Raw genomic sequence first — 13,648 nt, forward strand, 5'->3', positions numbered from 1 at the left:
CCTTAATGTTGGGAAAGTGTGAAGGCAAGAGGAGAAGGGGACGACACAGGATGAGATGGTTGGACAGTGTCACCGAAGCAACCAACATGAATCTGACCCAACTCCGGGAGGCAGTGGAAGATAGGAGGGCCTGGCGTGCTCTGGTCCATGAGGTCACGAAGAGTCGGACACGACTAAACGACAACGACGATGGGACCAATGGCTATGATCTTAGTTTTTTTATGTTGAGGTTCAGACCATTTTTGTGCTCTCCTCTTTCACCCTCATTAAGAGGTTCTTTAATTCCTCCTCACTTTCTGCCATCAGAGTGATATCATCTGCATATCTGAGATTGTTGATATTTCTTCTGGCAATCTTAATTCCAGCTGGGAATTCCTCCAGTCCTGCCTTTCGCATGATGTATTCTGCATATAAGTTAAATAAGCAGGGGGACAATATACAGCCTTGTCGTACTCCTTTCCCAATTTTGAACCAATCAGTTGTTCCATATCCATTTCTAAGTGGTGCTTCCTGTCTCACATATAGATTTCTCAGGAGATGGATAAGGTGGTCAGGCACTCCCATTTCTTTAAGAACTTGCCATAGTTTGTTGTGGTCCACACAATCAAAGGATTTTGCATAGTCAATGAAGCAGAAGTAGATGTTTTTCTGGAACTCTCTGGCTTTCTCCATAATCCAGCGCATGTTAGCAATTTGGTCTCTAGTTCCTTTGCCCCTTTGAAATCCAGCTTGTAGTTCTGGGAATTTTCGGTCCACATACTGATGAAACCTACCTTGGAGGATTTTGAGCATAACCTTGCTCGTGTGTGAAATGAGTGCAATTGTACAGTAGTTTCTTTGGCACTGCCCTTCTTTGGGATTGGGATGTAGACTGATCTTTTCCAATCCTCTGGCCACTGCTGAGTTTTCCAAACTTGCTGGCATATTGAGTGTAGCACTTTAACAGCATCATCTTTTAAGATTTTAAATAGTTCAACTGGAATACCATCACCTCCATTTGACATATATCTATACACTGTTCATTTAAGAAGGCCCTCTTGTCTCTCCTTGCTATTCTTTGAATTAAATTTTCTGTAACTTTCCCTATCTCTCTTGCATTTTGTTTCCCTTCTCTTCTCTGCTATTTGTAAGGTCTCATTGGACAGCCACTTTGCTTTCTTGTCCACCAAATCGAGTTCCTTAAATCTGTTCTTCACTTCCACTGTGTATTCATAAGGGATTTGGTTTAGATTATACCTGGCTACCCCAGTGGTTTTTCCTACTTTTTTCAGTTTAAGTTTGAATTTTGCTATAAGCTGATGATCAGAGCCACAATCAGTTCCAGGTCTTGTTTTTGCTGACTGCATAGAGCTTCTCCAGCTTTGGCTGCAGAGAATATAATCAATCTGATTTCAGTATTGCCCATCTGGTGATGTCCACATGTAGAGTTGCCTCTTGTGTTGTTGGAAAAGAGTGTTTGTGATGACCAGCTTGTTCTCTTGACAAAACTCTATTAGCCTTTGCCGTGCTTCATTTTGAACTCCAAGGCCAAACTTCCCTGTTGTTCTTTTTATCTCTTGACTCCCTACTTTAGCATTCCAGTCCCCTATAATGAGAAGAACATCTTTTTTGGTGTCAGTTCTAGAAGATGTTTTAAGTCTTCATAGAATTGGTCAATTTCAGTCTCCTCAGCAATGATGGTTGGTGCATAAACTTGGATTACTGTGATGTTGAAAAGTCTGCTTTTGATTTGTATTGAAATCATTCTATTATTTTTGAGATTGTATCCCTTTACAGCTTTTCCCTCTCTTTTGTTGACTATGCGGGCTACTCCATTTCTTCTACAGGATTCAGCTCTTTGGGATCACGTAATTTAATATATTATAAAAGCTGAGTAGCAGACTATTGTGATAATTAATTTCAAAAGTAATTTGAGGTATAATTCAACTACACTAAGTGCTTCAGGCTTACTGAGAATCACTTTAAATGAACTTAATTGTAAGATATTTCTATTCAACAATCAAATTTATGTGTCCATTGAAAAGTGGAGAGCAGAAATTAATGTATTGAAGACAATTTCCAATGTTTGAATTGAGTAGAAAATTCATTTCAGAAGTAATTAAAATTAGGAAAACATTAGCTGAGCCATTCCTACGCATCCCATTAGGTGAATAAACACTCTTTATCTTTGTTAAGTATAGAATAAAATTTAGAAGCCATTATTTCTGCATCCTTTATGAACTTATCAAATGCATCTTCATCAAGGTAACTGTTCCAGAGAAAGCTTCCACTGTGTTTCTAGCACTGGGAGTTTCTTTTTTTTTCTAGAGGAGCAATCACAGGTTTCCACTCCTCACTTACTACTTACATTTTCAACTATATGTTTGTATTGGCTGTAAACCAGTGGCCCATCAACTCATAAAACATCATACCGCAATGGCCATTCACATTTTATTTAATGAAGGAAGCTTAGGGGTGTTTACTCACGTGGTATGCTGCTAATTGGGCATCATTTTCAGAGCTTCCTTCTCTTTCCCGATCCCAACCAATGGGGTACTATATTGTGAGCATAATTATCATGGTTCCACAAAGCAAGTGTTTCAAGTGGTCTCATTCTGAACAGACTTTAGTCAGTGATTAGGTAGTAGCTCTAGATCAATGGTTCCCAACCTTAGGTCCACAGATGCTTTTGGACTAAAATTACCAGCAATCCTGGACACAACATGATTTGGGGAATTTTAGGCTTTGGGGAATTTTAGTCCAAGGACATATGAGGACCCAAGGCTGGGAACTACTGCAGATATACCAGTGGGATGATTTGCAGTATATTGCCAAAGATTTCTGACTCCCATTTATTTAGCAATAACAGCAATAATATGACTGTGCATGACCAATTACACATAAAATTTTATTGGAAAATTACAACCTTGCATGCTTCTTATTTAACACTGGATATCAGTGAGGACCATTGTGAACCTCAGAGGGTTTTCCCCACACCCCAGAGTCTTTGAAGACCACCTTTTCTTTCTGGTCACCTCATTTCATAGCCATCTTTCCTCCCTCCTCCTTTTTATTGCCCTTCAAAAGAACAGATGTATGGAGATGTATTTCTACACTATACATATACTGTATAAAGCAAAGCCATGAATTGTAAGTAACAGTTAGTTGTTTCATTTAACTAAGATGTGTCCAGACTGATTTTCCTTTTCCAAAAGATTAGAGTGCGACTCTACACAGATCTCTCCACACCAAAGACCAAATCCTTACAACAAATTGCAGTGTTCAAATGGAGAAAGTATAGGGGTGTTGATTTTTTTTAAATGAAAGGCCAGTGAGCTCCATTCACCTCTGGGAATAAGAACAAATTCTTCAGCTCAGAATTCTTACCCATATGTGTCAGCGTACAAGACGACTTTTTTGGCCCAAAAAACATGCCTCCAAGTGGGGGGGTCATCTTGTATGCCGGGTGCACTTCATTTGGGCCAGGAAGGAGCCGCCGCCAGGGAGGAAGGCAGGCGGGTAGGCAGGCAGTCGGTCAGAGCAGCCAGAGCCTGCCGCTGGGCTGCCCCACTGAGCCAGCTGTGCGCGCGCTCGCCCGCCCCTGCCTGCTTCCCCTCTTCCTTCTCCTCCTCCTCCTCCCGCCCACCCAGCCTCTTCCCCTCTTCCTCGCCCTCTCACTGCTTGAGCCAGCTGCGCGCGCGCTCGCCCCCCACCCGCTTCCCCTCTTCCTCCTCCTGTCATCGCCCGCCCAGCCTCTTCCCCTCTTCCTCGCCCTCCTCCCTGCCAGCCATGAACTTCCAGGGAGGGCCCAGGCAGAACCGTTCACTCTATATTTTGAGTGGAAATGTTGGGGGGGGGTCTTCTTATACGGCCAGTCGCCTTATACACTGGCAAATACGGTAATTGTAGGTTTTGTCTTTTGTGCCAGGCTTTAGTCAGTTTCTAGTAACAACTAAGCAGGACTTGCACGCCTGAAGCCCGACTACTTTTTCTCAAGGCAACCATTTAATTTTGCCTCTTGTGCTATGCTGCACTGGGGGTTCCAATGCCTGCTGCTTCATCACTCCCCAACACTATACCGCACTCCAGTCCTGCTATGCATTTAGTTACATATATCAAGTTTGAGTAGAATTTGCTCAGGGTATTTCTTCATTAGATCAAGAGATGCTGATCACCATCTTCAATACTTAGAGAATATGGATATAACTTATGAATAGTGTTACTAATAGGGAATAGCATTAGTAATAATTACAAACAATAATGGTGCACGGGTGAGGAACAACAGGACAATCTTTGTCAACAAAGATGCCTGACTTGTGCAAGAAAAGTGTCCAAAGGTCAGAGGACTCTGTGCAGAGAAGAAACTGGAAACAAGCATTTGAACTAATAAGTCACCAGAAGAGGAACTGATAAACAACAGTCAACAAGAGTTGGGGGAAAAAACAACTGTAGAAGACGTGACCTGGGAATGATGAGGTCGCAACTTCAGGTGGAGGACCCTGAAATAAAAAAAAAATACATACAAAAGAAAGTGGTCTGCAGCCCTTGTTTGGAGGGACAGCCACAGAAATGCCAGGGCAAACCTGTCTCCCCCACAACCCTTTATAGGCCAGCATTACAGGATGTAAGTATGGATGAATGGCTGGACAGGTGTGTGCATGTGCAAATGGATGTATTTACGTGATTTACTGAATCACACTCAAAATTAAACTAGATAGCATTAGTAATCCAATTGGTCTCCATAGCATTTTTTTTCCTGATATACCACCTCATAAAGAGTTGTCAAGAAGCTTAAGGAATTTGTAACAACAGGCATAGTAGCTGCATGTTAACTTCAGTATAAGAGTTGGTTTGCTAGAAAATATAAGCAGGAGAGTGGTATTGAAGGAAGATTGCTTCCTATGAACCAATGGAGGGCACTAGATGAATTTTTCAAGAAGCTTTGGATCCTGCTCCCAATTTCTATTCTGTTCTAATATATTCTATTATTTTTTGCAGTGACAGATCCAGAAGAGGCCTCTCCAGTGCAGGGGTAGGCAAGTACCACCTCACGGCCTCCAGATGTTTCCCACCTATTTGACATCATGGCTGAATCTTAGGTCAATCATTCTTCTTACAAGACAGAGCAAGAAGTTTCCCCAAAAAACTTTCAGTTTCCAGGTCCTCTCAATATACATACAGTATGTTCCACTACTGCCTAAAGCAGGTACATACTTTGAAATCTGACAAATCTGGGTAAGCCAAAGTCGTGGTTCCCTCCAGGTTCCCCCTCCTCCAATTTTTATATTTGTTCACAATGGTGTCAACCTTCCATCTTAGCAATGGGAATATTGGGGAATAACCATTAGGGAAGTCTGCAATGCTGTCAAAACAGCATTTTGTACATACTTCTGATTGTATCTCTATTCCTTGCCTAAGAGGAGCAATAAAAGCTGGAGATGGATTTGCATGGACCTGTGTAAGATAAATAGGCATACAAATGGAAACTATTTTTAACCTCTGCAACAGATAAGCAATGTGGAAAATTCAAGCCATAAAGCTCTGCTTCTTGGCAGCTTATGCACAGCAAGATGCTTCATAAAAGTATCGCGTGTACCTCAAGTACCTATAAGTTCTCTCTCTCAATCTCCTCTTTTGATTTCTGGGAACCCTTCATGCTTCTCTCCTTTGTTGTAATTCAATCCCCTTTAACCAAAATAAATAAGTAAAAAATAAAAATACATCATCTGACAATTCAGAAACATTATATGCATCATTATAAATAAAAAGCAACACAGTCTTGCTTGAGAAGTCCTGAATGCCAGTAATATACATCTTTCAGAGAAATTTGTTTAAGTGACTTAAAAAATCTTTATGAAAATCTGTTTCATTACTTACTTGACATTTCTTTACACAGAGACATATACACACACGATTTGGGAACCAAAAGTTTATAACGACATTATATGTGTAAAGACATAGAGATGCAAGTATCTGTATGGTTTTGTTTTGCTCTTGCAGCTAGCCAGCTTTGCTCTTTGAAAAGTGAGGTTAGCAGCTTCATTCTGCTCTATGTAACATTTTCAGTCACTAGCCCATTCTTGAGCCAGAAATATCTACATGAAATAAGATACTGTGCAGAATGAATGCTCTGTGTCTGGAAGTGGGGGGTTTAATCCATTTACAGTGGAGTGATATCAGCATGTGCAATTTAAGGATTTCCATCTGTACCAGGATGCACAGGTGGAAGACGGGTGGGAAGCACATATGTATCTGCCCTAAGTACGGATGCTGAGGACAGGGTTGCACTTATCAAATACACATGTGAAATAAAGCCTGCACATGCTTCAGTGGAGTTAAGCAAGGTTCAAGCACATACAATGAGTACCTTGGTCACTCTGTTGTACTGTGTAGGGAATGTGCAAAATTCAGTAAAAGTTAGATCTGCAAGTCCCAGCTAGAGTACACAAATTGAACCAATAGGGCTTACACAGCTGCTCATTTATTTGATTCAACGAATTTGCTTTAGTTGGGACTAAAAACTGGATTCAAACCCAAGTGCCTGTCAGATAGTTTAAGCCCAGGCAGTGGTGAGTAACAGCAACCTCCATCTGTGCAGGTGGATCTTGAGCTTTGTTCCTTTATGCATGTGTCATGGGCATGTCACACATCCTGTGCCATGTTTCTTGGTGTTGAACAGCAATTATATCAGTGCAGTTACTTTAATGCAGCTAAGCCAAATGCAAGACCATGGTGGCTTATTAGACATTTTGAGTTCTTGTGGACTGATAAAAGTCTTGCTCCCCTCTCCTTCAATCCTGCACTTAATTTAACTAGGTTTTGCTTGCCAGAAAACCATGCATTTGAAAAATGTGTTCTACTCCAAGTGTAATTCAAGAACTTAGTATTTTGAAAATATGTGCATTATCAAAATAAATGTCGCTATATAAAAGCACATCCACACTAAGACATTCAGTCTTAATGGCCAATTATGTCTGCAAAATTAGGTCCCACAGGCACAATCATGTTATGGAAAACTATTAAGGAGAAATGTGATACAAATCATATTTTTCTATAATAGCCTATATCAGGATGTTAGGATCATACACTGACACATCAAACAAGCATATAAAATTACTTTTTACAGAAAGGAAATCGAGTATTTATATCTGGGGCATCTATGTTGCAAGCTATTGCTTGAAACCAGGATATTAAATATGGTTCTAAAAGATGGTTACAATGCAGAAAGCATTTCACAACAGAGTGGAATATTTCCTTTGTGCAGCAACAGATTTAAACAAGTGAGCTTGCCCTTTATTCAACAGCAGATATAAACAAAAGCTGAAGGAGCCCATTCCTGCTGATGGAATGATGTACTGTGGAATGCTCTATTTAATATATCCACCTCCAATGTTATGTTTTAATCCAGGTCAACTAAACAAAGGCATCCAATCTAGGTGCATAATTTGGATCTGTCAGTGGAAAAAACATCCTGCTCTGTGCCTATATACAAGTCTAAGTAAGATTTTCTTCCACATTTTGATAGTTTAGGCACTTATTGTTATATGGAATGTAGCACATTTATCTTATACAAAAAGTGAAAAGCATTTCTTCAGTCAGAGCCTTCTTCCTGATCAGTTTTGTGTCCTGAGATCAGTCCAACAAAAGGCAAATCTTTTCAGGAACTGTACTCGCGAAGGCTTTCACGGCCGGGATCTGATGGTTGTTGTGGGTTTTCGGGGTCTTTGGCTGTGTTCTAAAGGTTGTTCTTCCTAACATTTCGCCAGTCTCTGTGGCCGGCATCTCCAGAGGACAGCACTCTGTGCTCTGGTGTAGTTGGCTTGGGAGTGCAGTATTTATGTAAATACTGCACTCCCAAGCCATAAATACTGCACTCCCAAGCCAACTACACCAGAGCACAGAGTGCTATCCTCTGAAGATGCCGGCCACAGAGACTGGCGAAACGTTAGGAAGAACAACCTTCAGAACATGGCCAAAGAACCCAAAGAACCCCACAACAACCTTTTCAGGAACTCCAGAAAGATTTCCTGAAATGGGTGAAGGGACAAAAAACGAGAGGCTACTACCATCCATGTGTTCTGGAGCTGTGCTCTGTTATCAATGTTTCGTACTAGGTTATGCAATTCTAATTCTGACAAATCTTATTCTATAATATATCCTGGCAAACTGGGCAATATCTAAAGTGGTTTCCATTCATTTAAGGGCAAAGAGCAGAACACCCATGTATAACCGCCAGTCAAAGTTGAAGACACAAGAATGATAAAGGAACAAGTGGGGAATGGGTTGAACACCGAATTACCTTCAGAAAAATTGTGGGAGGCTAACTTGAAGTATATGAAATTTTTTCTTTATGGAATTAAAAGTTGAGTCATATTATATGCCTCCCTGCCTCTTTTTTTATCTTATTTGGATTTTTAAAAAATCTTGCGTCATAATTTTAGGATATAATACACACACACTCTCTCTCTCTCTAAATAATTCAGTGAAAAACCTTAATGAATCTTTCTCTCTTTTCACAAATGGTTTCTGAATATCTATAGACTGACTTTACTTGTGTTGCCATTTCAATGTCCATTAAGGAATAACAAGAACCTGAAAGAAATAATCTGCATTATAGTATTACTGCTCATAGCACGCCTTTAGACTTCAAAATTTATTTGTATGATTTATTAATAATCTCCAACTCGCACTTATATTAACAAGCAAGAGGGTTTTTCATTGTTTACTTATCAGTGCACAGCCAATTTCAAGAGAGAAACTGATATGCTACTGCTGTTATGAACATGGGCTGCAGATCACAATGACACATCTGAAGTGAATCTAATGACACACTTGAATCAAAGGCATTGATTACACGGTGGAAGAGAAGGAAAGTGTGACTTCCCACTTTGATGGCCTACCCATCTAAACATTAATCAAATGCTTATTTACTACTTTGTTAGGAAGTCCATGTGCTGCTGGATTTACAAGTTAGGGACATACGTGTAACTTCACTATAAAACAACATAGAAACTATTTGTATTGTGGAAACGGCTATGAAATGTATGGACCTTTTTTTATCAATGTAACAAGAGCATACAAATTCCAACCCCAAATATTATACATCATAATGTAAACAGTTAAATTATATAAGGATTCTTATGAAAGATCCAAATGGAAGAAAACAATATAAAATGTATCAAAACATAAATTACATTTCAAAGTCTGTACATGATTTATCTCATAAAAAAGCACTGGAGACATAAACGCTCTGTACAATATTGCTTATTTTGGTCTTCCAAAATCTACAATCACTAAACATTTTTTAAAAAACAAAGACTGTGTGTGTATTTTTCCAGCACCATCTTATAAAATAAAAAAATGAGTTTAAAATCCTTATTGATCAGCGTGATCAACAACATGTGCTAATGCATTTCTGAGCCTTTTCTCCAAATGTGAGCGCCTACAGGCAAAAGAGTTCAGCTTGTTACCACATTGTCTACCCTGTCACTTCTTTTGGGCAGCAAAATATATTTCCTGCTATGCTGCAGGAAACTTCAATTCTCAAATCACTACGTCAAATGCACAGAAGTCATTCTGCTTTTCACCATCAGCTCCAACTAGATTTCAAATTTGGAACATTTTCTCCTCCCCCTCTCATCTTATCTACACCTAAATAGCCACTTTGCAAATGTATTGCATTAGTGAGGTAAACAGCTGTCCATCACACTTTGGACACCTCTTCAATCTTTTCTGTTACTGTCATTCGGCTTCTTTCTTTCTTTTCTTTTTTGATTACCGATTTGACCAAAATTCATAAAAAAATACGACTATCACAGTTCAAGATATACATGATGTGCAATGCATTTCCACTATATGTTGCACAGCAACAGTATATTATAAAAGCAGCTTCCCTGTAAGAACTGTAATCAACTTTTAAGATTTAAAAAACGCAACTCTACATTTGCAAATATCTGCTAGAAAGGAAAGCTCATAAACTTGGGACATCATTATTGCTGCATTTTATGTGGTTTCAGATTAGTCGTTGTGTATAAGACTCCCAACAACAAAACTAATTAGACAAGTCAGACCATTTACAGTCTCCAGAGCACTAAAGAGATGTTCAATTTTGTCTTGGCAATAAGGCAACAACTTTAGGCCTCTGACTGAAACTCTGTCTCATCCAGTTGAAGAGTGTCATTATCACCCAACAATTCTGTTTCAGGCACTGAGCATTCCTCTTCTTCCTCCTCTTGGACCAGACTCTGAGAAATATCTTCTGTCACATTATGTAGCTCTTCTGAACCTTCAGGTACAAGAGCAGCCCTGTCAGCCACAGAGGCATTGGAGGGGGCTGTTGTTACATATCCTGTACTTGTAGAACCACTTCCACTGTGATGCGACCCTGGTTTTGGAATAACTTGGGGAGCCATCTGCTGAGGAGCCACCTGCATTGGGATTTGGACAGGATAAAAATTTGGTAAATAAGCTCCATAGGCTGGCATTGGTTGGTAACCATTGACAGGAATGTAGAGCTGAGGTGGTGGAACCATAGGTCTTATCTGTCCTTTCATTGGTATGAACTGTGGCTGGGGGAAAGCTTGTGTTTTTGGCTTTGGCCCAACATATCTAGTGTTGCTGATATTACTGACAGGGCTGGTGCTCAGGGAACTGGTTTGTGTGGTGTTGCTTGCACCAGATGTTTGTGCAGAACTATTGTAATTTGACAGATTTCCCCAAGTTCTGAGTCTATTGTGGATGTCTTTAAACCTTGGCCTTCTGTTGGGAAATTCATTCCAACATTCTAACATCAGCGAGTACATCCATGCAGGGCAGTCATCAGGACACGGCAAGACCTGCCTGTTTCTTATCATCTCAATGACATCTTGGTTGGAATAGCCACAGTACGGCTGCAAGCCATAGCTGAAGATCTCCCACAGTACCACTCCATAGGACCAGATGTCAGAATCAATGGAAAACTTGCCATACATGATTGCCTCGGGGGACATCCAGCGTATAGGGAGCAGACTATTTCCCATTAGTTTGTAGTAATCAGCAGAATAAACTTCCCTGAAAAGACCTAAATCGGATATTTTAACATTCAGTTTGTCAAACACCAGGACATTTCTAGTGGCCAAATCTTTGTGGACAACATGGTGACTTGAAAGATACTCCATTCCTGCTGCTATTTGTGTCACAATATGAAAAAAATCAGCTGGCTCCAAGGCAGATTTCACTGTCTTGTCATCATCGGTGCTGCCAACATCAGAGTGAGGTGATCTCATAACCAAGAATTCATGGAGATCGCTGTGGGAACAATAGCTAAAAATCATGCTGACCGGTTGTTCTTTGGTCACTATACCCAGTAAGCAAACTATATTTGGGTGCTGTAATCGTGACCTCATCATTGCTTCATGTTTAAATTCTTCTCGCAGGGTTAAGTCTGCTTTATCCTTGAGTGTTTTAATGGCAACAGTTTGTGTCTGCTCCCCTGGAGTTGTTCCAAATAGGTGACCCTTGTAGACTTTTCCAAACTTCTCTTCACCTAGTTCCTCCATGAATCTCACAGTGGAGAGGCTGATTTCTTTCAGTTTAGTCTGTAAATCAGATAATAATTAATAATTAATAATTAATAATTAATAATTAATAATTAATAATTAATAATTAATAATAATAATAATAATAATAATAATAATAATAATAATAATAATAATAATAATAATAATAATAATAATAATAATAATAATAATAATAATAATAATAATAATAATGATGATGATGATGTTTTAAGGTATTCAAATCTTGTAACTCCCCCCAAAAAAGAAACATATGCTAATTTGTTGTTACAGAATGTAACAGAGATTTCATCATACATTAAATATCTAAGGGATGATTTTACTACTGCCACCCTTCACTGTGTTTCCGTAGCTGAGCAGGTACTCAGACCTAGTTTTTCTGAGTCCTAATTCATCATTCTATCCACTACACTACACTGGCTCCTATCAGTTTCCTAGTTCATATTATTCCAAGTTTAATTTGCCAGCTTTGTTTCATAGGGCTTCTACTGTTTCTTCAAATGAGCTGAGGTAAAATGGCTGAGAAAGCATGAAGTACTAGGAAGACATTGCGAGACTTTCACAAGGCTGATAAATTTCAATTTTAATATCTCATAACTAGAGACTTGCAAATCAGTGGTGTGTCTAACAATATGGTGTTTCAAAAACTGGCACCTGTTTATGCTGGTTAATGAGAGGCATTTCCATGTCCTGGCTAGGAGATGCCATTAGCTGTCGACGTTGTGGAGTAGTAGCAGATGCCTTCTGTTTGTTTCTGCACATGCACACCAGGAAAAAAAGGCAAGCAATAACCAAGGGGATGGCTATGCTGGGAACCAGAATGTAGAGGATACCCATTTTACTGCTGTCACGTGGACCTGTTAAGAGCAAAAACAGTTCATGTTTTCAGACAGAATTTTCAACATTCAAAAGGAATGCAAATAAAATAAAGCACTGAAAGTCTAAACTTTAGGATGGAAGCACAAGAAAATATGACAAAAGAAAGAATACATTAATCACCAATTGATTTAATAGTCTCAAAAGCAGTATATACAGTCCCAAAAAGTTGGTATTCTAATAAAATGATATGTACAGATCCAACAAGTTTGGACTCTTGCTATTCAAGTAACCATGCACATATGAACCACTTCTCACAGCACAAGTCTAGACAAGCCCACTAAAAAATAAGCCCCACTGAGTTTAATTAAAATGGCCCTTTGTAAATTACCTGCAGTTATCAATAATAAATTACACAAAGCATACACAGGCACCAATAATATTTAGAGTTCAAAGAGAGAATGCTGCTCAAGAAACGCTCTCCTGGAAAAGGAAATATCTTATACTCCTTTTTGTGCAAGAGCCAATTGACAACATCCATCCATCCATCCATCCATCCATCCATCCATCCATCCATCCATCCATCCATCCATCCATCCATCCATCCATCCATCCATCCATTCATTCATTCATTTATATCCCGCCTATCTGGTCATTGCAGCCACTCTAGGCGGCTTATTTATTCTATATAAATAAATATGAAACTAGGTCAGATGTGGAAATTGCATGGTTGACCACAATGATTCCTGGAAGAAATATTTGTTGGGGGGGAGGAAGCCCAGTTCACAGAACTCTTGTTTGATTCTCGGTTGCTTCAATAAATCATAATGATGGTGATCATGATTATGATAATAAATGATGATGATGATGAGCCATCAAGTCAATTCTGACATAGTGAGCCTTTCCAGGATTTTCTAGGTAGAGAATACTCAAGAAGTGGTTTACCATTCTCTTCTTCTGGGGGACACCCTGGGACTCTGCAGCTTGCCCAAGGCCACATAGGCTGGCTCTACTTCCAGGAGGCCCAATAGGGAATCAAACTTCCAACCATACCTAACCCACTCAACTATCCAGCCAGCTCAATAATTCATAGTTCAAGCTATTTACAGTTGGTCTTTGTCAAATGTAACAATTAACCATTGTTAGTTTAAAAACAGAAGTAGATGCTTCTAATCTTCTTGTGACTACACTTGAGAGAGGAAGGGGCAGGACACTCACCTGACAGTCACCGAGGCTCAGTCCTGTAATCTCTAAACCATGGTTTTCATTGAGTCTGAACTGGCCCAGCACAGTCTACA

The 13,648-nt window shown here is 39.5% G+C and overlaps 1 protein-coding gene across 1 annotated transcript in view; it reads right to left on the reverse strand.

The window, feature by feature from the left end:
• Positions 1-2,868: 2,868 nt before the first annotated feature.
• ROR2 (receptor tyrosine kinase like orphan receptor 2) overlaps positions 2,869-13,648 on the reverse strand; it is a 187,908-nt gene continuing 177,128 nt past the window's right edge. Inside the window, exons 8-9 of the mRNA XM_020797562.3 lie at positions 12,189-12,391; positions 2,869-11,555 (exon numbers count right to left, since the gene is read on the reverse strand). Of these exons, the coding sequence (XP_020653221.3) occupies positions 10,113-11,555; positions 12,189-12,391 (1,646 nt within the window). The 3' untranslated portion in view covers positions 2,869-10,112. The remainder of the gene's footprint in view (positions 11,556-12,188; positions 12,392-13,648) is intronic.

The sequence above is a fragment of the Pogona vitticeps genome, chromosome 2 (genome assembly GCF_051106095.1).
Source record: "Pogona vitticeps strain Pit_001003342236 chromosome 2, PviZW2.1, whole genome shotgun sequence".
NCBI lineage: Eukaryota > Metazoa > Chordata > Lepidosauria > Squamata > Agamidae > Pogona > Pogona vitticeps.